The sequence below is a fragment of the Schistocerca piceifrons genome, chromosome 7 (assembly GCF_021461385.2).
Source record: "Schistocerca piceifrons isolate TAMUIC-IGC-003096 chromosome 7, iqSchPice1.1, whole genome shotgun sequence".
Taxonomy (NCBI): Eukaryota; Metazoa; Arthropoda; class Insecta; order Orthoptera; family Acrididae; genus Schistocerca; species Schistocerca piceifrons.
Genome location: NC_060144.1, coordinates 90,843,188 through 90,867,231, shown reverse-complemented (window position 1 = coordinate 90,867,231; position 24,044 = coordinate 90,843,188). Strand labels below are relative to the sequence as shown.

The 24,044-nt window shown below is 43.7% G+C and overlaps 1 protein-coding gene across 1 annotated transcript in view; it reads left to right on the top strand.

The window, feature by feature from the left end:
• Positions 1–24,044, top strand: part of LOC124805456 (myogenesis-regulating glycosidase-like) — an 89,080-nt gene that overhangs the window by 28,558 nt on the left and 36,478 nt on the right. Inside the window, exon 2 of the mRNA XM_047266019.1 lies at positions 15,385–15,627. Coding sequence (XP_047121975.1) covers positions 15,385–15,627 — 243 coding nt within the window. The remainder of the gene's footprint in view (positions 1–15,384; positions 15,628–24,044) is intronic.

The following is a 24,044-nucleotide window of genomic DNA, read 5'->3' as shown; positions in this document are numbered from 1 at the left end:
GACACCATACAGGGTCCCAAAGCAGTTACAACTGTTAATGGAGGAACTCACTGACCTGCAGTTAGCTGATGCAATCACTGAGAATAGTGATATTACCTGGAATGCAAACGTTGTCATTGTGCTCAAAAAGTCATTGGATGGTTCCGTTGCAATTATTACATCTTAAATGCAAGAACAGTCATCGATCCATGCAATGCAAAGATTACTAGAATCTAGAAAACCTTTTCAAATGCTTTGTTTAGATATTCATGGACCTTTCAATATGACAGCAGCTGGTAACAAGTGTATTCCGACGATAATAGATCATTTCCCCGTCCACAGTAATAACAGCAACTCCAGACCAGCGAATACAGACATTCAGGAACGCAGTGGTTCACAACTGTATAGTACCGTGTGGTATTTCTGATGCTATAATTATAGATCAGGGAGCAAATTGTATGTTAGACCTTTTGAAGCAGTTGTGTAGCCTCCTTCACATCCAAAAACTTCACATTAGCCCTTTACATCCACACAAACAGCCATATTGAACAGGTCCAAAGATGTTGAGCCATTATGTGAATAGTCAACATGATAATTGGGACACATAGATGCAATATATCGTCACAGCATATATTTCAAAAGTACATAGTAGTACAGATCTTTCACCATATGAGGTTGTATTCGGCAGAAACATGCCCTCTCCTATCGAGGTTATGATGCCTCAATTAGATGCTAATGAACAGTCAGTGAAGAAGTTCACGAAACATATAAGAGAAGTATGGCAGAAGGTCAAACGAGCGAATACAAAAGCACTCGAACATCGAGAAAAGATGAGGCAACTTACAGCGTATTGCCACAACATTAACTAGGTCAGTGGGTTTAGGTAACCAACCCATACGCACCACAAGAAAGAATAAACAAATTTTTAACTAAGTACTAAAGCCCATATCAGGTGATAGAGATGACATCCCAAGTGAATGTGAAGGTACAGCTTCTGACAAAAACATCGATTACTCATGTAAGCCAAATCAAACCTTTCAGTGGAGTGGTAGACGCTTTGCCACAGGGTCCAACACCATAGGTGGTATGGAATAAGAACTCTAGGAAGGCGAAGAATCCTGTAGCTCGAACTGTTCAGTCATCAGTGGACGCTTGGTTTAACTCTTAATGCATGGAAGATGAGAAATTAGGTGTGTAAGTTAGAAGATACTTTTGCGGAATTGTAGAAAGAAGCAGGGAAAAAGGGAGTTCTAGTGAAAATGAATACAGCGGATTGCAACTCTATTATAATAAACTCAGGGAACTCTTGAAGATGGCAATCAACCTGGTGCCAAGGACATCGTTTCTGAGAAAGAAAGGATGGGTAAACACAGTGGAAAACTTTTGAAGGTAGTGTCTGGAACAGCATTGGAAAAAGATATTCGACATTTAAATTACACACTAGGCCAGGTACAAGCAGTAGGAGACGTTACAAGGAGTAAAGTGGAATGGCATACCACCCAGCTGAGGAATATGGAACAAGCTGTTTTTAAATAACACAAGAGTGGCACGGAAACTGGCAACGGATTTAATGCAATACAGTAGAAGCACTAAGCAGATTATAAATGAAGATTGAATAAATGAAGGTCTTAAACAGGTGCAGTACCAACCACAGGAAATAGATGGGCAGACAGTTATAGCCAGACTCTTACGACTTTTGTCAGCTAGTATCAGTAACGGAAGATTGGAGACCGTAACACTGCAGGAATCTGTTTTCTATGCCATATATGGCTAGCTAAGCGCTACACTACTGCCACTGCAGCACTTCTTAGCAGGACTACGAGAAGAACAAAAGAATTTTGTAACTGAACTACACAGTAAAGCGGAACCGACTGAGGGCAAATTAGCATTATTTTCCAGCATATCGTTAGTTGAGAACAGATGGTGCGCGACTACGTGTGTCAATACATCTTGCAGTGGTTGTCTTAAACACCCAATATCAATGTTTTCTTATACATCCTGCCCCTGTAAACTTGAGCACGGTAGGAAAGTTGGTAAAAGTACGCACTAGTGAAGTAAAGATTTTGGCCAGAGAAGCTGTTAGAGATACTGCTAGTCCAAAATCTCACATTTTTAAAGTATACCCTGAGCCCTGATATCCTTCTTTCAGTATACCAACTGTTAGCACATTCCCACAGAACAGTACATCCAGCAGTACTGCGTGAAGCAGTGTAATCGGGTTATAAACATAAGCATTTCAGTTACGAGTACTATAGAGATTTGGTGGCTATTTGTGTAATTTACGTTTGCTACAAGAAGAAACATATACAACGCCCAGAATTACCTGTGAACGGGTTAGCTATTCCTTGGGTTGCTTATATGACGGTAAGTACCACAGAGTAGTTAGAGTCTAAGCACTAGGTAGTAGGAATAAGCAATGGTTAGCGATTGGTACAATATTTTAAGGGCATTCAAATTTGTGATATCGAATTCGATTTTTATAACAACTAAATTCCATAAAGGATGGATGTATAAGACTTGTAGACTAATAGGAACGCGTGAAAATTCGGGATGAATTTTATAAAGGATGGGGGAATATTGCACAGGAGAATAATAAGCTGGTGCAGGAATAAAACTGCGTTAGAAACCGACTGAGAAATCGCCAAGCTGCGTGCATCTGCCAGCTACGCAACGATGTCGTACCCTACTCTCAACATGGTAACCCCGATGTACACACAAGATGGAATGCTCGTTTCATCAGACTGGGCAAGACGGAAGCCATGAACAACTGATTCAGCACTTTGACAACAGTGCCCAGTAGACTGACTGCTGTACTGTAATGAGGCCAAATGTAGTAGCTTAACCTAAAGACGTCACAAGAATGCCTCTCAGGATGCAAACTTCACGTAAAGGAATGATCTGAAACCCTGAACTTACTCAGAAAACGAAAGCACATTTGGACAACAGTGTGGGGGTGGGGAATCACGTCATCGCCTGCTATCAAACCTTCACCCTCCTCAAGCTCTGTATTGGGGAATGGCCAATCCATCTGCATCACAGATACCGATGGAAGACCTATTAAGCTACAGAATGCTCTGGTGAATTCAGCAAGTGTCTAAAAGCTGCCGCCAACTTGTAGTCCACTGCTACAAGTCCACAGCCGCCTGGCCACGGAGAGGTCTCCAGATCTACAATCAGTAGTCTTGCGGTCGCAGTGGTGATGGTCTGAGGATGAGGGCCAGGGCGATCTACCACGGATCAAGAACCCATCTCCCCATCTGCAAGCTGTTTAACTTGGGCGCCTGACGCCTGTGTCGCTGCTACTGGAGCAAGACAAGCACCATCGCTCGGGCTGGCTGTCCTTCGTGTTGCTATTGCGTCTTCCGTCTTCACGCCATCTTAGCAACTGACACAGGGGTAGCAGTGTTCTGGGAACAAGCCTAAGCGCAGTTTCACTCATCGAGAACACTGAGCCTCTAACAAAAGTCCACAGCCTCGCTGGGCTCCATCGGCCTAAGGCTGTGGTACTGACCACAGGGACTACGCTCGGTAAGCTCCTCGCCAGAGAAAGACGCGCCCCTTTCGCTTTCAAGCAGTATAGTGACAACTCGGCAGCACCGGGAAGAAGACGAGGTGATCGTGAAACTCTCGCCGGTAAATCATGGTTAATTAAATGTGTTTCATTGGCGCCCCAGCGCTCTACAGGATCACACACCCATGGTCTTCGCTCGACCTCCTGATAACAATAGGACCCTAGCTCTGATCGAGACAGTACTCTCAGCAATAAATTTCATTTCTTGCTTTCACCACTTAGACTGTCTGTTTCATAAAATATAGGCAAAACGAGAAATTTGTGTGTTAGCTACGTCTTGGAATTTCATCCATTTACATTTGTTAAATTGTAGTCATTTATAGCACATCTACAGCTATAGCATTCATCTGTCGGCAGTTTTTGTCTCTGTCGTCGATTTATACAAATCAAGACACTCGTGCCGATGGTATGTAACATTATTGTACTACCAGATCGACAAAGTCTGCAGGAAGAGTAAAGGTATTAATTTAAAGGATTAAAAGGAAAAACTCGGCACATAGAAATAACACTCACAGTGTTTATTAAACTACTTTGTGAGACACAGTACGTCCGCTTTTTTCCTCAGGTAGAAAAGAAGTAAACAGCTTGTGTCATCTTTTTCTGTTTGTGAGATATGTTGTCTCTGAAGTGGTATGGTGGCAAGACAACAACACAGACGAGTAAACTAATCAATAATATGAAGTAAAATAAATATGGAAAAAATATGGGACTTCAGCATCGCGATAGCCGGGAGGTTGCATTACATCGAAACCAGAGGAGTGAGATACCACGACGTGACCACACTCGTAACGATAGGTGAGACAGTAAAAGCCTCTTTGACGACCGCTCTTTACGGGAAACTATGAAAATCTGTTGCCTTGGCACATACACTTCAGATATCTGAAGTACGTGCAAACTTACACGTTGACAATTTTTTTCCAAGGCACTGCAGCTATCTCTAACCAATGGCTTTCCTCCATTTCATATTCTAAAACTGTAACGTAATAACTGTGCCCTGGTCTTGGTGAGTAGATTCCACACTACGGAAATTTCTTGAAGCTAGATGTGGTTTGCCACGGCACTAGACCCAGCAGACCACTTTTGGAGACAGATACCGCACTTATAATTATGACCAAATCATAATCACATAAGGAGGCATTCTCAACAAGCGTATTTCATAGGTCCTGGTAAAAAAAGGCAATCTATTTTCCTTTCTTTTTGTAGGAGAAAGAAGGAGTTTAGTTTTTAGGTTATAGTTTCGCCATTAGAGATATTCCATTGGGACTGATTAACTAACAAACAGTAAGGATAAATAATTCAAATGGCTCTGAGCACTATGGGACTTAACATCTGAGGTCATCAGTCCCCTAGAACTTAGAACTACTTAAACCTAACTAATCTAAGGACATCACACACATCCATGCCCGAAGCAGGATTCGAACTTGCGGCCGTAGCAGTCGCGCGGTTCCGGACTGAAGCGCCTAGAACCGCTCGGCCACCGCGGCCGGCTAAACAGTAAGGATAGATAGTCATCATCATCATTTAAGACTGCTTATACCTTTCAGCGTTCAGTCTGGAGCATAGCCCCCTTATAAAATTCCTCCACGATCTCCTATTCAGTGCTAACATTGGTGCCTCTTCTGATGTTAAACCTATTACTTCAAAATCATTCTTAACCGAATCCAGGTACCTTCTCCTTGGTCTGCCCCGACTCCTCCTACCCTCTACTGCTGAACCCATGAGTCTCTTGGGTAACCTTGCTTCTCCCATGCCTGTAACATGACCCCACCATCTAAGCCTGTTCGCCCTGACTGCTACATCTATAGAGTTCATTCCCAGTTTTTCTTTGATTTCCTCGTTGTGGACACCCTCCTGCCATTGTTCCCATCTACTAGTACCTGCAATCATCCTAGCTACTTTCATATCCGTAACCTCAACCTTGTTGATAATATAACCTGAATCCACCCAGCTTTCGCTCCCATACAACAAAGTTGGTCGAAAGATTGAACGGTGCATAGATAACTTAGTCTTGGTACTGACTTCCTTCTTGCAGAATAGAGTAGATCGTAGCTGAGCGCTCACTGCATTAGCTTTGCTACACCTCGCTTCCAGTTCTTTGACTATGTTGCCATCCTGTGAGAATATGCATCCTAAGTACTTGAAACCGTCCATTGTTCTAACTTTGTTCCTCCTATTTGGCACTCAATCCGTTTATATTTCTTTCTCACTGACATTACTTTCGTTTTGGAGATGCTAATCTTCATACCATAGTCCTTACATTTCTGATCTAGCTCTGAAATATTACTTTGCAAACTTTCAATCGAATCTGCCATCACAACTAAGTCATCCGCATATGCAAGACTGCTTATTTTGTGTTCACATATCTTAATCTCACCCAGCCAGTCTATTGTTTTCAACATATGATCCATAAATAATATGAACAGCAGGGGAGACAGGTTGCAGCCTTGTCTTACCCCTGAAACTACTCTGAACCATGAACTCAGTTTACCGTCAACTTTAACTGCTGCCTGACTATCCATGTAAAGACCTTTAATTGCTTGCAAAAGTTTGCCTCCTATTCCATAATCTCGTAGACCAGACAATAACTTCCTCCTAGGAACCCGGTCATATGTCTTTTATAGATCTATAAAGCATAGATACAATTCCCTGTTCCACTCATATCTCTTCTCCATTATTTGCCGTAAGCTAAAGATCTGGTCCTGACAACCTCTAAGAGGCCTAAACCCACACTGACTTTCATCCAATTGGGCCTCAACTAATACTCGCACTTTCCTTTCAACAATACCTGAGAAGATTTTACCCACAACGCTGATTAAAGATATACCTCTGTAGTTGTTACAATCTTTTCTGTTTCCATGTTTAAAGACTGGTGTGATTACTGCTTTTGTCCAGTCTGATGGAACCTGTCCCGACTCCCAGGCCATTTCAATTATCCTGTGTAGCCATTTAAAACCTGACATTCCACTGTATTTGATGAGTTCCGACTTAATTTCATCCACCCCAGCTGCTTTATTGCACTGCAATCTATTGACCATTTTCTCCACTCCTTCAAATGTGACCCTATTTACATCATCATTCCTCTCCCAGTCTACCTCGAAATCTGAAACATTACTGATCGTATTTTCACCTACATTGAGCAACTCTTCAAAATATTCCCTCCATCTGCCCAAGGCATCCACAGGATTCACCAGCAGTTTTCCTGATCTGTCCAAAATACTTGTCATTTCCTTCTTACCTCCCTTTCTAAGACTGCTAATTACACTCCAGAATGGTTTTCCAGCAGCTTGACCCATAGTCTCCAACCTGTTTCCAAAGTCTTCCCAAGATTTCTTCTTGGATGCTGCAATTATCTGTTTGGCTTTGTTTCTTTCTTCAACATAACTTTCGCTGTCTACCTGAGTTCTAGTATGTAGCCATTTTTGATACGCCTTCTTTTTCCTTTTACAGGCTGCCTTGACTGTGTCATTCCACCAAGCTGTTTGCGTCTTCCTACTTTTACACACTACTGTTCCAAGACATTCTTCAGTCCCTTCTAGTACTGTGTCCCTGTACCTTGTCCATTCCTTTTCCAATGACTGTAATTGACTACATTCAACTAACTGGTACCTTTCTGAGATCACTGTTATGTACTTGTGCCTGATTACCTTATCCTGAAGTTTCTCCACTCTTATCCTCCTACATATGGACCTGACCTCCTGCACTTTCGGCCTCACAATCCCAATCTCACTGCAGATTAAATAATGATCAGTGCCATCAAAGAATCCCCTGAATACACGTGTGTCCCTCACAGCCTTCCTGAATTCCTGATCTGTTATTATATAGTCAATGACAGATCTGGTTCCCCTGCCTTCCCAATTATACCGGTGAATGTTCTTATGTTTAAAAAAGGAGTTTGTGATTACTAAGCCCATACTGGCATAGAAATCCAAGAGTTGTTTCCCGTTCCTGTTGGCCTCCATATCCTCTCCAAATTTACCCATAACCTTTTCATACCCTTCTGTTCGATTTCCAATCCTGGCGTTAAAATCACCCATGAGCAGAATACTGTCCTTGTCCTTTACTCTAACAACTACATCACTGAGTGCCTCATAAAAACTATCCATCTTATCTTGATCTGTCCCTTCACAATGCGAATATACTGACACAATCATAATTTTCTTGCTAGACACGGTCAAATCTATCCACATCAGTTGTTCGTTTACATACCTTATTGCAACTACGCTGGGTTCCATTTCTTTCTTGATGTAAAGCCCTACACCCCATTGTGCTATTCCTGCTTTGACTCCTGACAGGTAGACCTTGTATTCTCCCACTTCCTCTTCTTTCCCACCCCTTACCCGAATGTCACTAACAGCTAAAACGTCCAGCCTCATCTTTCTTGCAGCCTCTGCCAGCTCTACCTTCTTCCCAGAGTAGCCACCATTGATATTAATAGCTCCCTATCTCATTACCATTTGTTTGCCAAGTCGTATCTTAGGAGTCCCTGGTTTGTCAGTTAGAGGTGGAACTCCGTCACCTCCAAAGGTCCGAGGCATTTTGCTCTGATTGTTGCCAGCATCATATTTTAAGTACCAGGGAAGCAGATTGCTAGCCTTAGTTGCCCTGAGTCCCATTGGGTATTACCCCTAACGGTTGAGGGACTAACCGGTGGATTTGGTAGTCTTTGCCGTATGAGCACAAAGGTGACCACGACTCAGAATATGTCCGAGATGCCCTGCCTTATTCCAAAGTAACTGGTTTACCGACTGTCGGGACCACTTACTTGGCCACTCATAGGTTGCCCGTGGTTCATGAACTAGGACATGACTACAGGAACCCACACCATGAACCACAGGATAGATAGTGATCAAGTGAAATATTACACTTCACCATTTGCGCGATATCAGTACGTGATCAAGTGAAATATTCCAGTTCATCATTTGCGTGATATCAGTTTGATAAAAAGCAAAGATATTAGTAGCTACGCACAAGGCTGAACTTATGTATGCTCTGATAACTCTCAAGTACTTCCCGGATATAACCCCCCAGGGAAATTGGAATTATAGCTGCGAAGGCTAAGAACTTTAATATTTTTACATTCGTCGAAAATGTCTTATGCGAAATGAGCAGGATACAAGATGGAACTCAACCTGCGACCAGCTTAGAGGCAGAAGTGATGACACTTTCTGCAGGACCTGACCATCAATTTGCAGGACAATTCTCAAGCACGTACAGTGCAAGCTGTTACTGATTTGTTTGACTGATGGGGCTGCTAAGTGCTATACCACCTACTGCAATCGCTTGACTTAGGTCCTCGTGAGTTCAACTCGATTTCTCAAGACATTCGCTTCAGAATTGCTACAAATTCGTCCGGCAATAGACCGCGCCGCTCGAATTGTCAACACAGCTGGAACTACTAAGAGTATCCTACGACTTCCACATCGCACACATATACGCAATGCTGGTGACTGTTTTGATGGTCAGTAAAACTTAACACGCATCTATTTTGTACGAGCTGTAAATAAATAGTTGCCACTATTAAAATTCCAACCCTCGTATAAATACTTCTATTTGGATTTTAGGCATTTTTAATACTTTTGAGACCGTCTTTCTCATTTACCTTCCCGTTTCTGTATCGTTCAGTGAAAGCAGATATATTCAGCCATTCTAGAGGCAGAAAAGCGCATCGGGCGCAGTAGCAGCTGCAGTAACGGTAATCAGTGTGACGGAACTCGGGGAACTGCATTCAACAAACACTTCAAAACAGTCACATTAAAATCGCATATACCATGACTTCTGGAAAACAATACAGTTATTAACTGACACATAGGATACAAAACACGAACGTGTGTTACATGGTTCATTGCTTCTTACTAGATCCGACGCGATAATTCGTTCTTAACAGAGCGGAATCTTTACCCGAAGAAATAACTTTGGGGTACCACAGGGGACTGTAGTGGGGCTTATGGTCCAGTATATCTGTGGGTAGCTTAGGAAACTCTGCTAGGCTATTCGCAGATAAGCCGTGTTTATGAAATCTGAAAAAAAAGAAACGAAATACAGGAAGACTTACAGAAGATCGATACATGTGAAAGAGATTGGCAGTTAACCTGACAGTTCATGAATCTAACGTATAGCGCACCTGTAAACGGGAGAGACCGTTACTGTTCGTTTAAAACATTGGTGCCAACTCGCCGGAAACAGTACAGCAGCATAGCTGTAAACTACCTGGGAGTATCTGTCGGGAGCGATATAAAATGAAACTACTTGAAGGAAAAGCAGAAGCGAGGTTAAGATTCAGTGCAAGTATTCAAACGAGAAGTAGTCCGTCCAAGAACTGGTGTCCTCTCCAAAAAAACATCAGCAATCTACACTTCAACTGCTCGTGCCTGTGTTGCTTCTAATGAGAATACTGTAAGGAAGTCGCAGTTTTAACCTGTGTGTGAATAAAAGCAGATATGCTGATAGATGCTCAGTTCATCTAGCACTTCGATAACTGCCAATATGAATATACATTACGAAGATTTTTTTTATTTTAGTTATTAATTTTTTAGTGTGCCAACCTCTTCATCTCAGAGTAGCACTTGCAACCTACGTCCTTAATTATTTGCTGGATGTATTCCAATGTCTGTCTTCCTCAACAGTTTCTGCCCTCCACAGCTCCCTTTAGTACCATGGACGTCAGTCCCTGACGTCTTGATGTCCTATCATCATGTCCCTTCTCCTTGTCAATGTTTTCCACAAACTCCTTTCCTCTCCGATTCTGCGAATAATCTCCTCATTCCATTCCTTATCAGTCCACCTAATTTTCAGTATTCGTCTGTAGCACCACATCTCAAATGCTTCGATTCACTTCTGTTCCAGTTTTCCCATAGCCCATGTTTCACAACATACAATTCTGTGCTCCAAAGCCGGCCGTTGTTGCCGTGCGGTTCTAGGCGCTTCAGTCTGGATCCGCGTGACCGCTACGGTCGCAGGTTCGAATCCTGCCTCGGGCATGGATGTGTGTGATGTCCTTAGGTTAGTTAGGTTTAAGTAGTTCTAAGTTCTAGGAGACTGATGACCACAGATGTTAAGTCCCATAGTGGTCAGAGATATTTGTGCTCCAAACGTACATTCTCAGAACTTCCTCAAATTAAGGCCTATGTTTGAAACTAGACATCATCGTGAAACCTTTTCAATTACAGGCCACATATCCTCTGCATACATGTTATGTGCCGTTGATGCAGTGGTTTCCATTACCTTCTGCATCCTCATGCTGTTGATCATTGCTGATTCTTCCGCATTTATGGGCAGTTTCCACCCGAAGGACAAGAGAGAGTACCCTGAACCTCTATCCGCTCCTCTGCGCTCTTTGACAAAGTGACATGAGGGTGACTTCTTACGCTGGAAGTCTTCACCAATGAACACTTAAAGATTAATTATTCAGATGCACAGAACGCATGTTTTGCCGCCATCATACACCAACTACAAAGTTGCTTGACTGTGATGTGCCATAACGTTTCTTCCGGCAGATTCTTAATGTAATTACATCACCAGTACAGACAGACACAGCTCAAGAGCGTCAAGTATTTAGCACACACAGTTTCATAGGCACTTTTATTATTAGCATTCCATATCTGCCTGAAAGCAAGGGGAAATTACGGCAGCTGTTTTTCCTGGGAGCCTGCAGAGCTATTGTGTTGTCAGATCGTGATGGCCTCGTCTTGGGAAATATATTCCGAGGGTAAAAATGATACCCCGTTCGAAACTTTTGACAGGTACCACTCAGGAATACGTCGTTATCAAGAAACAGAAAACTAGCATTCTATGGATAGTAGTGTAGAAGTTTAGGTCCGTTACTTAGGTAAGTAGGTTAGTGAATTTAAGAAGGAAATTCTATAAGTTGAAATTACTTGTGGGAATTACTAAAGTAGCAGAAAGACTGTAGGGTTATAAATACTAGACCAAACAGGGGTAATGCACTAGTAGGTACAATATGGGAATACGGGAATGTGGTTGTCCTATGACCAGCACAATGAACGCGTTATCGTAGCCAGAGAAGCCAACACCCATCACAGTAGTACTAGTTTTTATATCAGCTAGCTCCACAGATTACAAAGAAGTTGACATGATGTATCACGAGATTAAAGAAATTATTCAAGTCGTTAAGGAACACGAAAACTTAATTGTGATTGGAGACTGGAATTCGATACTAGGAAAAGAAAGAGAAGGCAAACTAGTAGATGAACATGGACTGGGGCAAAGAAATGAAAGAAGGCGCCATCTGGCAGAACTTCGTAGAGAGCACAATTTAATCATCTCTAACACTTGGTTTAAGAATCACGCAAGAATGCTGTAGACACGAAGAGACCAGGAGACCTTGGACAGGTTGATGATATAATGGTAAGTCAGAAAACTCTAAATCAGATTTGGAATTGTTTCCAGTGGCAGATGTGGACTCTGACCATAACACGGGTCAACGATGGAAAAACTTTTTTGCTAAAAATACCTTATTCTTATGTTTTTTAGGGTGGGAAATCCAAATATGACACTTAAAAAACTGTTCCACACACCATTTCTTCATATTTTACAGTTAAATTTATTGAATTAAGCGATTTTTAAAGAATTTAACAGCTTTTATATACTCAAAATAATTTAAAACTGAGGTGTAACGAATGCAAGTGACGTTGATAGCACTGCTGAGAAACATTTGCTGACAAAAAATGCACAGTATTACTGTTCGTTTTTGGAGCATCACCTGCAACCAACTTTGCGAAAGAAGCGGGGTCACTTCTGCGCAACCCACACATCATTTTGCACGACAATGCGAGGGCGCGTATAGCGCAAGCTGTGGCTGCTCTGTTCGTTCGACGGGACTGGGAAGTACTGTACCGTCCACCATACTCCCCGTACTTAAGTCCTTATGACTTTGATTTGATTCCGAAGATGAACGAACCGCTTCGCGGCATTCGCTTCAGAACTGTTCCACAGATTCGACAGGCAGTAGACCGCTCCATTCGCACCATCAACAGAACAGGCTCTGCTAACGGTATACTACGCCTTCCACATGACAATGGATTCTACATAACGCTGGTGCCTTCTTTGAAGGACAGTAACAGGTGCAAACATGTGATTCTTTTGTATCGGCTGGGAATACATAGTTTCCACTATTTAAGTTCCACCGGCCACGGTGGTCTAGCGGTTCTAGGCGCTCAGTCCGGAGCCGCGCGACTGCTACGGTCGCAGGTTCGAATCCTGCCTCGGGCATGGATGTATGTGATGTCCTTAGATTAGTTAGGTTTAAGTAGTTCTAAGTTCTAGGGGACTGATGACCATAGATGTTAAGTCCCATAGTGCTCAGAGCCATTTGAACCATTTAAGTTCCAACCCTCATAGACTGCGTAATTACTTACAAGGGAACCTCCCCATCGCACCCTCTCAGATTTAGTTATAAGTTGGTACAGTGGATAGGCCTTGAAAAACTGAACACAGAACAATCAAGAAAACAGGAAGAAGTTGTGTGGAACTACGAAAACAATAAGCAAAATTAGTAGACGAAACGACGTGCCTCTCCTATGGGAACCGAAAACATTTGATCGCAAGGTCATAGGTCAACCGATTCCTCCACGGGAAAACACGTCTGATATACTCTATACGATACTGGTGACGGCATGTGTGTCACATGATAGGAATATGTTGTCGACCCACCTAACTTGTACACTTGACGAATGGGTAAAAAGATTATTCTACCTTGCCCCATATAGGTTATCTTGTCGATGTGACAATCACTCCCAAAAAAGTGATGAAAACATAAGAGTTTGTGACACAAACTGCAACAAATGAATGCAACAGTTTCACAGTCGCACAAATTTCCCTGTGCTCTGTCAAAACATGTGTTTTTAACGTTTTCAAATTTTTCCGTGTGTAGACCGTCAAATCCTGCATATGTCCAAGCAAAGCTGAATATGTCCTGGAATTTTGGAGAGCGAAGTTGATTATGTGTGCCTAAACTTTGATATTGTCTGAAAATAAAAAATTAAACTTTTCACTCGAGGGAAGACTTGAACCAAGGACCTCTCGTTCCGCAGCTGCTCACGAAACCACGGGACCACGGCGCTCCTGAGCTCAGACTATCCTTGATGTTTCCTATGTTGCGCATGGACTACTCAGTCTGTATATTTTGCTTATTTTTTTCATAGTTCCACACAACTTCTTCCTGTTTTCTCGATTAATCTGTGTTCAGTTTTTCAAGGGCTATCCACTGTGCCAACTTATAACTAAATCTGAGAGGGGTGCAATGGGGAGGTTCCCTTGTTAGGAGGTTCTGAACTGAAGTGGGGAGAAAATAAATCTGCTGCAGAGTTTGACTAAATGAAGTGATCAGTTGACAGGACACGTTGTGAGGCATCACAGAAATCACTTTGGTAATGGAAGGATGTGCATTGCGGGAGGGACTGGGGGAGAGGAGGTAAACATTTTGTAGAGAGACCAAGGGATGAATACAGTAAAAAGGTTCAAATGTGTGTAGGTTGCATTACTTACTCAGAGATGAAAAAGGCATGCACAGGGTTGAGCAGCATATAAACCTTCCTTCGAGCTAAAGACCACAGCACCAACACATGGAATGGATTTTCCTAAAAGCTCATAACAGACAAACATTTTATATCGTCTCGTTGTCTCTGTAGACTTGTACCAAGGGAGCAAGGAAAGGTCATAGTTTGGTGGCCAGTATCCTATTTCTGTAAGATAAACTGCAAACATACATTAACTGGCTTCTTTACTCCTATGAATAAGAAATCTACTTATGATAGTCGTTCTGGTACAAGTTCTCTGTAATAGTCCACGTTAGCCTTACTGCTGTTGAAGCACGAAGTTCGCTATGAACACTATTCTGGTCACTACGTGTTGCCTGATTCTGAACTAGAGGCTGTGACTGCAGATCCGACTCGGCTGCGACTAATGACAGGCTCGTACTCACTCGGCGTAACAGACTGCTACAAACTGACTCACCGGTCCATGGCGGCGATCTAAATACTGGTCGCCGGGAGGCCGTTGGTGGCGCGTTTCCTGCGAATGTGTCGTTGGACTCTATTGATCTTCTCGCAACCCCTTTGCCGCCTGGTGTGCTGGCGTCATCTTACGCCAGCACAGAACATAGGAGCACTTCACTTGTTTATGAAAAGTTCAAATGCCACTATTTTCGTTATAGGAATAGAAGGTATGTCCACTGCTATTCCTATATCATTTTGCTGCATCTCTGTTGTTATCAATTATGCTCCTGCGGCATTGCAAAGTTATTTCCCAGTACGCCAAAGTGGAAGTTTCTCTAAAAAGGTGGAATCTGGAGCATTCCCGCAATAAATAAAAAACTGTTTCCTCCAGGTGAGAATTAAAATTTTATGAGTATCCCTTGTATGCATCTCAGCATGTCACTTTTGTCAAAAAGTACATCAAAAGCACAAAACATGCCGAACCGAGCTGTTTCCTTATTTTATTTGTGATCGATTTCTATTTAGCTTGTCATCCATCAGGATACCAAGAAACTTCTCACACAGTGTATTTTACAGTATAATTATATCAATGTTTTTAGTCAGGAATACGGTAACGCGAGTCTTCGTATGGTTAAAGCTTTAAATATGGCTGTTCAGGTACGACATGTGCTGTGCGCCGTGTGGGTTCAGTTTTTACCCCTGAGTAACACTTCTGAGTTGATATCATGCAACATTACAGTTTCTGAAGAATTCTTGAATGTGTTTGGTATTTCGCGCCGTATAATCTAGACCTGCCAAGAGGACATCTGAATTAACAAAAGAGCTATGATGTCTGGGAGTGATTCAACATTTCCGCCTCTGCACCACAGTGTCTTGTTGCAGCCTGGAGGGCGACGGCGCTGCTGGTGGCGTGGGCGGTGGTGTGTCCCGCGGCGGCCGAACTCAGGACACGCTACGACGAGGACAGCGGCCGGTTGCTGGTGCTGTCTGCCACAGGTGAGGCGCCCAGCTGCCGTCCCCACCGCGAGAAGATGGATCGCCGTGATCCTAAAAATAATCCTTCTTCCATCAAGGTCTCTTGTTCTGCGGCGAACAGAATAATGTATTACATGAGTACTTTTCAGCGTAAGATACTGGATACCCGCCACTCTCATTTTGCCTACTCACTGTTCACTTTTTTCTTTTTTCATAAACGCTTGACAATATCGACAAGGTACATTCATTTTATTCGTATGTAGCCCTGTTAATCTGATCTTTCAAAACGTCTTCTCTAACGTCGAGACAACATGTTGCAAGCTCTACAACTACTGTCTAGTACAAAATAGAAAAATAACTACTTTGTCCGTAGCTCCTCATTCATCCTGTAGATATTTGTGATCAACCATGTTTTAACAGACGCCATAGTGGTTCCTGAGCAGGGTGGACAAGGTGTCGTGTTCTAAGACGAGACAGTGACAAGACAGGGGGTTACATATTAGTATGCACTTTCTGAGCGGTTACGAACACGGGCAGAAAGACAAACTTCCAGTGAAGGCGGGTTGGTTGCGTGGATCAGCGGTAAATACTGTCACACCTACTGGAGGCGCGAATTTTGGGAGTCCATAGGATGCTCTAAACAGAAGACCCCAGGATCGTCTGGGGCCTGCCTAACAATATTTAATTGCATTCCGACAAGCTAGTACACTGGAAGCTAGTCCTAAACGTTAGAAAAAGGAAAGGGTGCAACTATATGGATAACAGACGCCAGTGTCTGAGTCTGTGGAGTGAGAATTACTCGATGTTGGCAGTGTTTGACATGGAGCTGGACCTCCAGTGATCTGACTGAACTCTGTCTGAATAGAGAAACATTGGTTTTAAAGGACACTGTTTCTGTTTTCCTACATTTGGCCTACCAACCCATCAACACTTTACACACTTCAGCCAATCGTATGACAGTTTCTGCGCCTCCAGGGCGGCTCTGTCCCCCCTCATTCTTCTACTTAGTAGGTAGGGTGTTTCTAGACTTTGCATTAACAAATTTCAAGTTCGGTAGCAACAGCGTTCAGCTGAAAGCTTAACGTCTCTGCTCTTTCTCTTATGGCTATCAGTGTTTTACGTCACTTGGCCTCGCCCTGAGAGATCTCGTGAGTGGGGACTGCTGCTGTAGCACTTGTGTAAACCCACTGATGTTACGGTTCTCAGGAGCATGTGTCAAGCTTGCTAGCCTCCTGTGACCTTCTTCTATTGTGAAGGCGTACGAAAGAGTCTCGGCTATCGATGGAGTTAGCAGTTAATTCTCTACACTGAAACTTTTACCTTGGGACAGCTGCCCAGCGTGTCTGCAATTCGCAGGGTTCTACCATTACTGCTTACCTCAGGTAACCTAAACGCTACCACTTTTGCATGCTCTCTGCACTGTCTCTGATTTCCTATCTTGGAGTGCCCTTACTGGCTTCCAACAATCTTAGGCTTAACAATATACAAGTTATTACATCGTCAATATATAATAAAGGATGTGTGCGTCTGAAACCTACAGAAATGAACCAGTAGGTTTAAAAGGTGAAAGTAGGGTATATTCACTTTGATGTATAATTAGGCGCGCTGTAGGTCGGTGAACAAACCACCAACAAATTAGAATGCTCATGGTAGTCAACCAGAGGCGAAGCAGAGTCTGAAAGACCAAGGAGATAGGGGGAAGGGAGAAGACGTCTTGCCGAGAGCGTAGAGAGAGAGAGAGAGAGAGAGAGAGAGGGAACGCCTCTCGGCCGACATTCAGGACGCGTCTCTGCTGCCGGTACGAAATTCCGCCCCCACTCACCTCATAGGCTGCTCAGCAGTGGCGCGGTAGAAACTGACATTCGCTGCGTTACCATCTGTAATTGACTGCTTTTATGTTAAGGTGTTGGTTCGATCCGATATGTAGGCTGCGAAAGTAACTATTACAGTACCAGCAGTGAATTTAAAGGTAAACAAGATACTTGGTTTATTGATGCAACATTCCCGATACTCCCTAGACTGGTGGTGGCTGCACATGTTAATCAACTGTTCCGTCACATCTTTGTGGGGCTATTTAGTATTTAATGGCAGAAAAAAACAAATTTGTGTTTTATTATAGCACTATTTGTTTATTATAAATCGGTTTTCGGCTTTTTATGCGTCAACTGCCAGAGTATGGACAAAATAACTTGCACAAGCTGTGTGGAAGAGGAGAGCACAGCACTGCTGGGGAGGGGGCAGGGCTCCACTGTGGACGAGCACTGTGTGGTAGGGCAGGTGCAGCTCCACAGCTCATGCCTACACACAAACGCTCACCTTTCACATGTTGTAAGCTTCAGCTGTTGAGTCTTCAAACGAATGTATCAACAACACATAGCACGTGCTACATTTCGTCAAATATAGTCGTTCTAAGTCAGTATTTTTTTTTTCACTAGAGTACCGAAAAAGAAGTACTCACATATACAGAGGGTCAAACGAAACAAAACAAGATCGACCATGCACTGACTGAAATAAATCCACAAAACAAAAAAAAGGAGGTAAAATGTGTAGTGTACTGGACGTCACTTACTACAATCCAGGCAATATAAAATGAATAACACGTGCTACATCGAAATTATGCGTCAGACATCTGACAATCTTTTTGGTAATATTACGTTAAAAAATACATTTTTCTTCTCCTTTCTGAAATCGTGAAGCATTGGGAAGTACTTGTGGGCTTGCTTCGTTCTCTTTATTGAGGGTCTGGAACAGCTACTGGTTCCTGCAAGCCTCTTAAAGTATAGTTCTAATAAAACTTTGATCGAAAGCGCTGGAAGAATCCATGATTCCTCTATTCGCAAGGGGAATCCGTCACAGTTGCCTGCCGTTTGCAGGCCTGCACACTTCGAGCGTCCACGTTGCTGACTCTTTACTGCACAGCATGGCACCAGTTTCCACACATCATAGGTGCAGGGGAAGTTCTGATAATCAGGCATGTGTGATTGTATGCAGTTCCATTAAATTTTTGTTGGTAGAGGCACACGAGAAATCGCGGTGTACACTCGTATCAAGTTTACCATTTTGTAATTACACAGTGAAGAGCCAAAGAAACTGCTACACCTGCCTAATATCATGTAGGGCCCACGCGAGCACGTAGAGGTGCTGCAACGCGACGTGCTATGGACTCGACTAATGTCTGAAGTAGTGCTGGAGGGAATTGACGCCATGAATCCTGCAGGGCTGTCCATAAATCCGTAAGAGTACGAGGGGGTGGAGATCTCTCCGGAACAGCACGTTGCAAGGCATCCCAGATATGTTCCATAGCGTTCATGTCTGGGGCGTTTGGCGGCCAGCGGAAGTGTTTAAACTCAGAAGAGTGCTCCCAGAGCCACTCTGTAGCAATTCTGGACGTGTTGTAACACGCCCGGGGGTACAATGGGTGCGGTGGTTCCTTAAACTGGCATCTCGTTTCGTGACCGTGCGCCCTGTTCACGCCACGTACCTGATAATCCCACGGCTATCGTATTGTTGCTGTTGACTTGACTGAAATTATCTATCGAAGTATGCAAGCTGGTTTAGGCGAGCCACTCAACGTTCAAACACAACACTGTCCTATGTCTGGTATGAACATCTATATTCTGAGACCATATGGAAACCACAGGTTGCACTGTTTACACTCTACATCGTAAATGGTTATCCCAATTAACAATCTTGATGATTAACAGTCCAAAATATCATTCAGACGAGCGTACGCGTTACCGACACGACGTGGGTGATTGTTGATGATGCGGAAGCCGAATGATCGAACGAAGTTCTTACGCTCGTCACACATACAGATATCTGGTAATAGTCCTCCTTGTCACTAGTAATGATATAACACTGTTCGTAAAGTTAATTTTTCAGTTCTGATTTGAACGAGCGTGCGCGTAACCGTCGCAGCGCGGCTGATTGTTGATAATGCGGAAACGCAATGATCGAACGCACGTCCTCACGCTCGCTACAAGACACTGGCATTTGACTGCACTCTTTTATGGTAACTAATTTTTGCTGATTCACATCAGATCATTCTGGGAGACCGAACACGGCACGGATGATTGATACTGTGCGACACGCAACGAGAGGATACACAAATACGTTATCGGCGGCACTGCCCGTTTTTAATTACATCTTGACGCACTTTCCTCTGAATTACTTCCATATTTAATCACTTTACTGCAATAGCACGTGTAGCAACACTTCAACCTGAATACTAACAATGCTTCTTACATGCAGAGGTACACGCTACACAACAGTTTTTTGTCCCCCGTGCTCGACTCTCTAGACGCGGCTGCCCGCAAAGATACTCCACAACTAAACCAGCGATATGACAGTACACTTACAGTGTGGGGTGTCGCATTATCCCGCTGGTATTTCCCAAATCCATCGGAATGCACAATGGACATGAATGGATGCAGGTGATCAGACAGATTGCTTAGTACGTGGCACCTGCCAGACTTGTATCTAGACGTAACAGGGATCCCATATCACACCAAATGCACACTCCCCACACTATTACAGAGCCCTCCACCAGTTTGAACAGTCCCTGCTGACATGCGGGGTCCATGGATTCATGAGGTTGTCTCCACGTCCATTCGCTCGATACAGTTTGAAACGTGACTCCTCCGACTAGGCAACATGTTTCCAGTCATTAACAGCCCAACGTCGGTGTTGACGGGCCCAGGCGAGGCGTAAAGCTTTGTGTCGTGCAGTCGTCATGGGTACACGAGTGGGCCGTCGGCGTTGACACTTGTTGATGGCCCAGCATTGAAATCTGCAGCAAGTTGCGGAAGGGTTGCACTTCTGTCACGTTGAACGATTCTCTTCAGTCGTCGTTGGTCCCGTTCTTGCAGTATCTTTATCGGCCGCAGCGATGTCGGAGATTTGATGTTTTACCCGATTCCTGATATTCAAGGTACACTCGTGAAATGGTCGTACAGGAAAATCCCCACTTCGTCACTACCTCGGAGATCCTGTGTCCCATCGCTCGTGCGCCGACTATAACACCAAGTTCAAACTCAAACTCACTTAAGTCTTGACAACCTGCCATTGTAGCAGCAGCGACCGATCTAACAACTGCGTCAGACACTTGTCTCATACAGACGTTGCCGACCGCAGCGTTGTATCTTGCCTGTTTATTCGTCTCTGTATTTGAATACGCATGCCTATACCAGTTTCTTTGACGCTTCAGTGTATAATAATTATTAGTGAGGGATCATGAATATTTGATTACTCACATACTCATTTTTGGGAACTATATGATAACACTTACTTCTAAAGCCAAGCTTTGAAAATGGACGAGATCGTCCGACACTTATCACAACTAAGAAATTACTGTTATCACAACTGCGATGGATACTGGAAGGCAGTCAAAACTTTAAACATGGTTTCAAACCTTTTCTAAACTTTTTCTTGCTTACATCGTTAACTTCAAATGTTTAATATGTTAACTGATTTTAGAATAAACAAATATTTGAAGCAGTTTTGTAAATGGGAGTTAAGCAGTTTTGTACATGGGAGTTCAATCCCTCAATGAATCTATGGTTTACTGCTCTTTTTCTATTACGAGGAGAAGAACTTTTCGCGAGCTTCCGCATCGCAGAAGTCTACCTTGTCGGCTGCCGTTCAACCACCTTTACGCTCGTGGCACGATTCTATGCCATAGGCTTCATGTTAACAACCCTTTACCGCGGTATATTAACTGGCGTGAATGACAGGGAGTGACTGCAAAGCCGTTACCTTTTCGCTATGAGTTGTTAAATGGAGCGTCTGTCACCTGAGGATGCGTCTTCAGTTGACGCGAAACAGGTCGTGATTTTCAACAGAAGTCTCTTACTTTTGCAAGACGCTCATTTGATTGCTGGTTGTGTAACAGCTGTACGTTAAGGCCTGTCATCGTTTATCAATGTCATTATATGGGTCATCAGTGATATGATATCGAGTTGTAGTACTCTGTGATAAGGATTTGAGCATCTCACCTGTCTAAAGCGCGTTCATCGTCTAAGTGCAGGGTTGAGACATAAACGGTACGATTGAGTGCTGGCTGAGGTCGTTGTGGTGCGTTCGATCCTGATTCCTGCTTGGTTTCTTGTTATCAGGTGTTCCCTGCCTGCATGTTTTAGGTGTTTTGGTAACAATAAATTCGAATGTTTCCTGGCAATAGAAAGACAGCTCTATATCGCTGATAATTTGGTGGCTTTCCGGGGTACAGTAGCATGGTCACGAGCGCTGAAACTAAATTCGGATTCGACTGAATCGAGTCGCTCAGTTAACGAGAATCCTCGGAGTAGGGATTACATCCATTTCTGTAATATTTCGTAGTTTATATTCTACTTCACTTGTTACATCGTAAAATGAAGAATAGGTATGGGAGAGGAGAGTATGTTTGAAGGGTCGACGATTCCTGTCCTACGAGGATGTGCAATAGGCAGTTACGGATTTCTTCACACAGCTGGAGACAGTGTTCTATCAACGGTATCTTCAACTTGATGCGTCGGTGGGATGATCGCCTCGCCTCAACGCTCACGGCGATTTTGCCTGACTCTCATACCGATTCTGGACTGTATGGCTCTCGGACTTTTTGATCGCCGCTTGTATTAACAACGATGTACCGTAAAAATTTACTTTCAAAATCTTTTCTTAAAGAATTTACTTTATTTACTAGCCATTCATCAAGAACATTAACACATCATGTGAGCGTGGAAGTAGTTGCCAAGGAATAACTGATGGAAACAAATTAAATTTCAACCAAGGGAAATTTTATTCATAAAAGCCTTTTCAAAAACAGATTTAAAATTTATAAGCAGAAAAACACCTTCGAAATATCAAGTTACAATTATTCAGAGGCAGGATAAAAATTTTTTTTTTGTTACAGTAGGAGCCTTCGGGCTGAGAAGCTTCCGCCCCCTATCAACACGGCCGTAGTCACGACCGCTCACAACGACCTCTGAAAAACTACACTTGTGCAAATCTGCAACATACCAGATTACTTTGAAATAAAATTTTTAACAACTCACACAAACACATTAACTATGCTCCCCGTAAGAGGGACGGAAATGGCACAGACACTCACACTAAGAAGTTATTTTCCACCAAAAGTGCAATTCATTTTAAAGAACTCCTACGGTGGAAGGGCGGCAACTTCATAAAAATGACTATTTAAATAAAACCCATGAAATTCAGGCTTACATAAAGTGTACAACATGCTCTACATTACACATATACCGGGTCGCAAGATGATACGCAAGATAAAAACATATTTCAGGAATTCGGCCTTTACCTTAATTCTATAAATTCGTTAACACAGAATCCGACAAACATGACAGAGGCAGCTATTAACGTACGACAGACAGACACTAACTGCCTAACCAATGCGGACGGGAGACAAACCCAGACTAACTTGGCTGACCAACTGACCAGACTCGCCCAGGCTGACAGACTGCCCTGGCTGACCAACTGCCTCCGACTGACTGACGCCCTAATGAGTTCTTTTTCCTTTATTGTAATTTTAAACACCTATACAGGTGGGCTGTCAGCAGCATAGTACGCTGCTCTTCAGCCTTAAGTGGAACAATAAACAGGACAGAGAGGCGATATATACAATACAAAAAAAGGCGGGCAAAAAATGGAGATACAAAAAACAATAAACAAGAAGCCGTTTACGTTGGATGAAAAAAAACACTAACACTTGGAGACACGGCGCACAAAACACGGAGAACGGCGACGGTACATGTGAACAGTTGAGTTGTAACTGCACGAAACACAAAACGATGCACACACACTAAACACTGATGGCGATGATCTCCGGCGCGCGAATGTTCACTGAGCGTGTACGAGTCCGGGGACCTTCCAAGAGAGGAGGTGGAGGAGGAGGAAGGGGAAATGGGAGAGGGGAGAGCAGAGATGCCATGGGCAAAGGAGAGAGGGGGAGGGAGGTAGGGCGAGGGGAAGCCCAGGGGAGAGGGTAGGAGGGAGGGGGGAAAGGAAAGAGTAGGGAAGGGAAAGGGGGGGAGGGAGGGTGCCTAAAGGAAAGGACACAGGAGGTGGGGGGGAGGATCAAAGTTGATAGGAGGGGTAGATGCAGGGGAGGAGGACATCGTCAGGGAGGGGGAGCTGGCGGAAGCCACCTTGGGAGAGGGTAAGGAGGGTTGAGAGATGGAGACCTGGTGGGACATGGAAACACAGGCGCGGCAGCGGGCGGGGGTCGGTGAGGATCGGGGAGACGAGCGGGTGAGGAGGGTCGAGTTTACGGGAGGTGTACAGGATCCGTATCCTTTCAAGGAAAAGGAGGAGGTGGGGGAAGGGTATGAGATCATACAGGAACCACGTGGGGGAGGGGAGACGGATGCGATAGGCGAGGCGGAGAGCATGGTGTTCAAGGATTTGGAGGGATTTATAAAAGGGAGGGGGGGCGGAGATCCAAGCCGGTTGGGCATAACAAAGGATAGGGCGGATGAGGGATTTATAGGTGTGGAGGATGGTGGAGGGGTCCAGACCCCACGTACGGCCGGAGAGGAGCTTGAGGAGACTGAGTCGGGAGGGTGCCTTGGCTT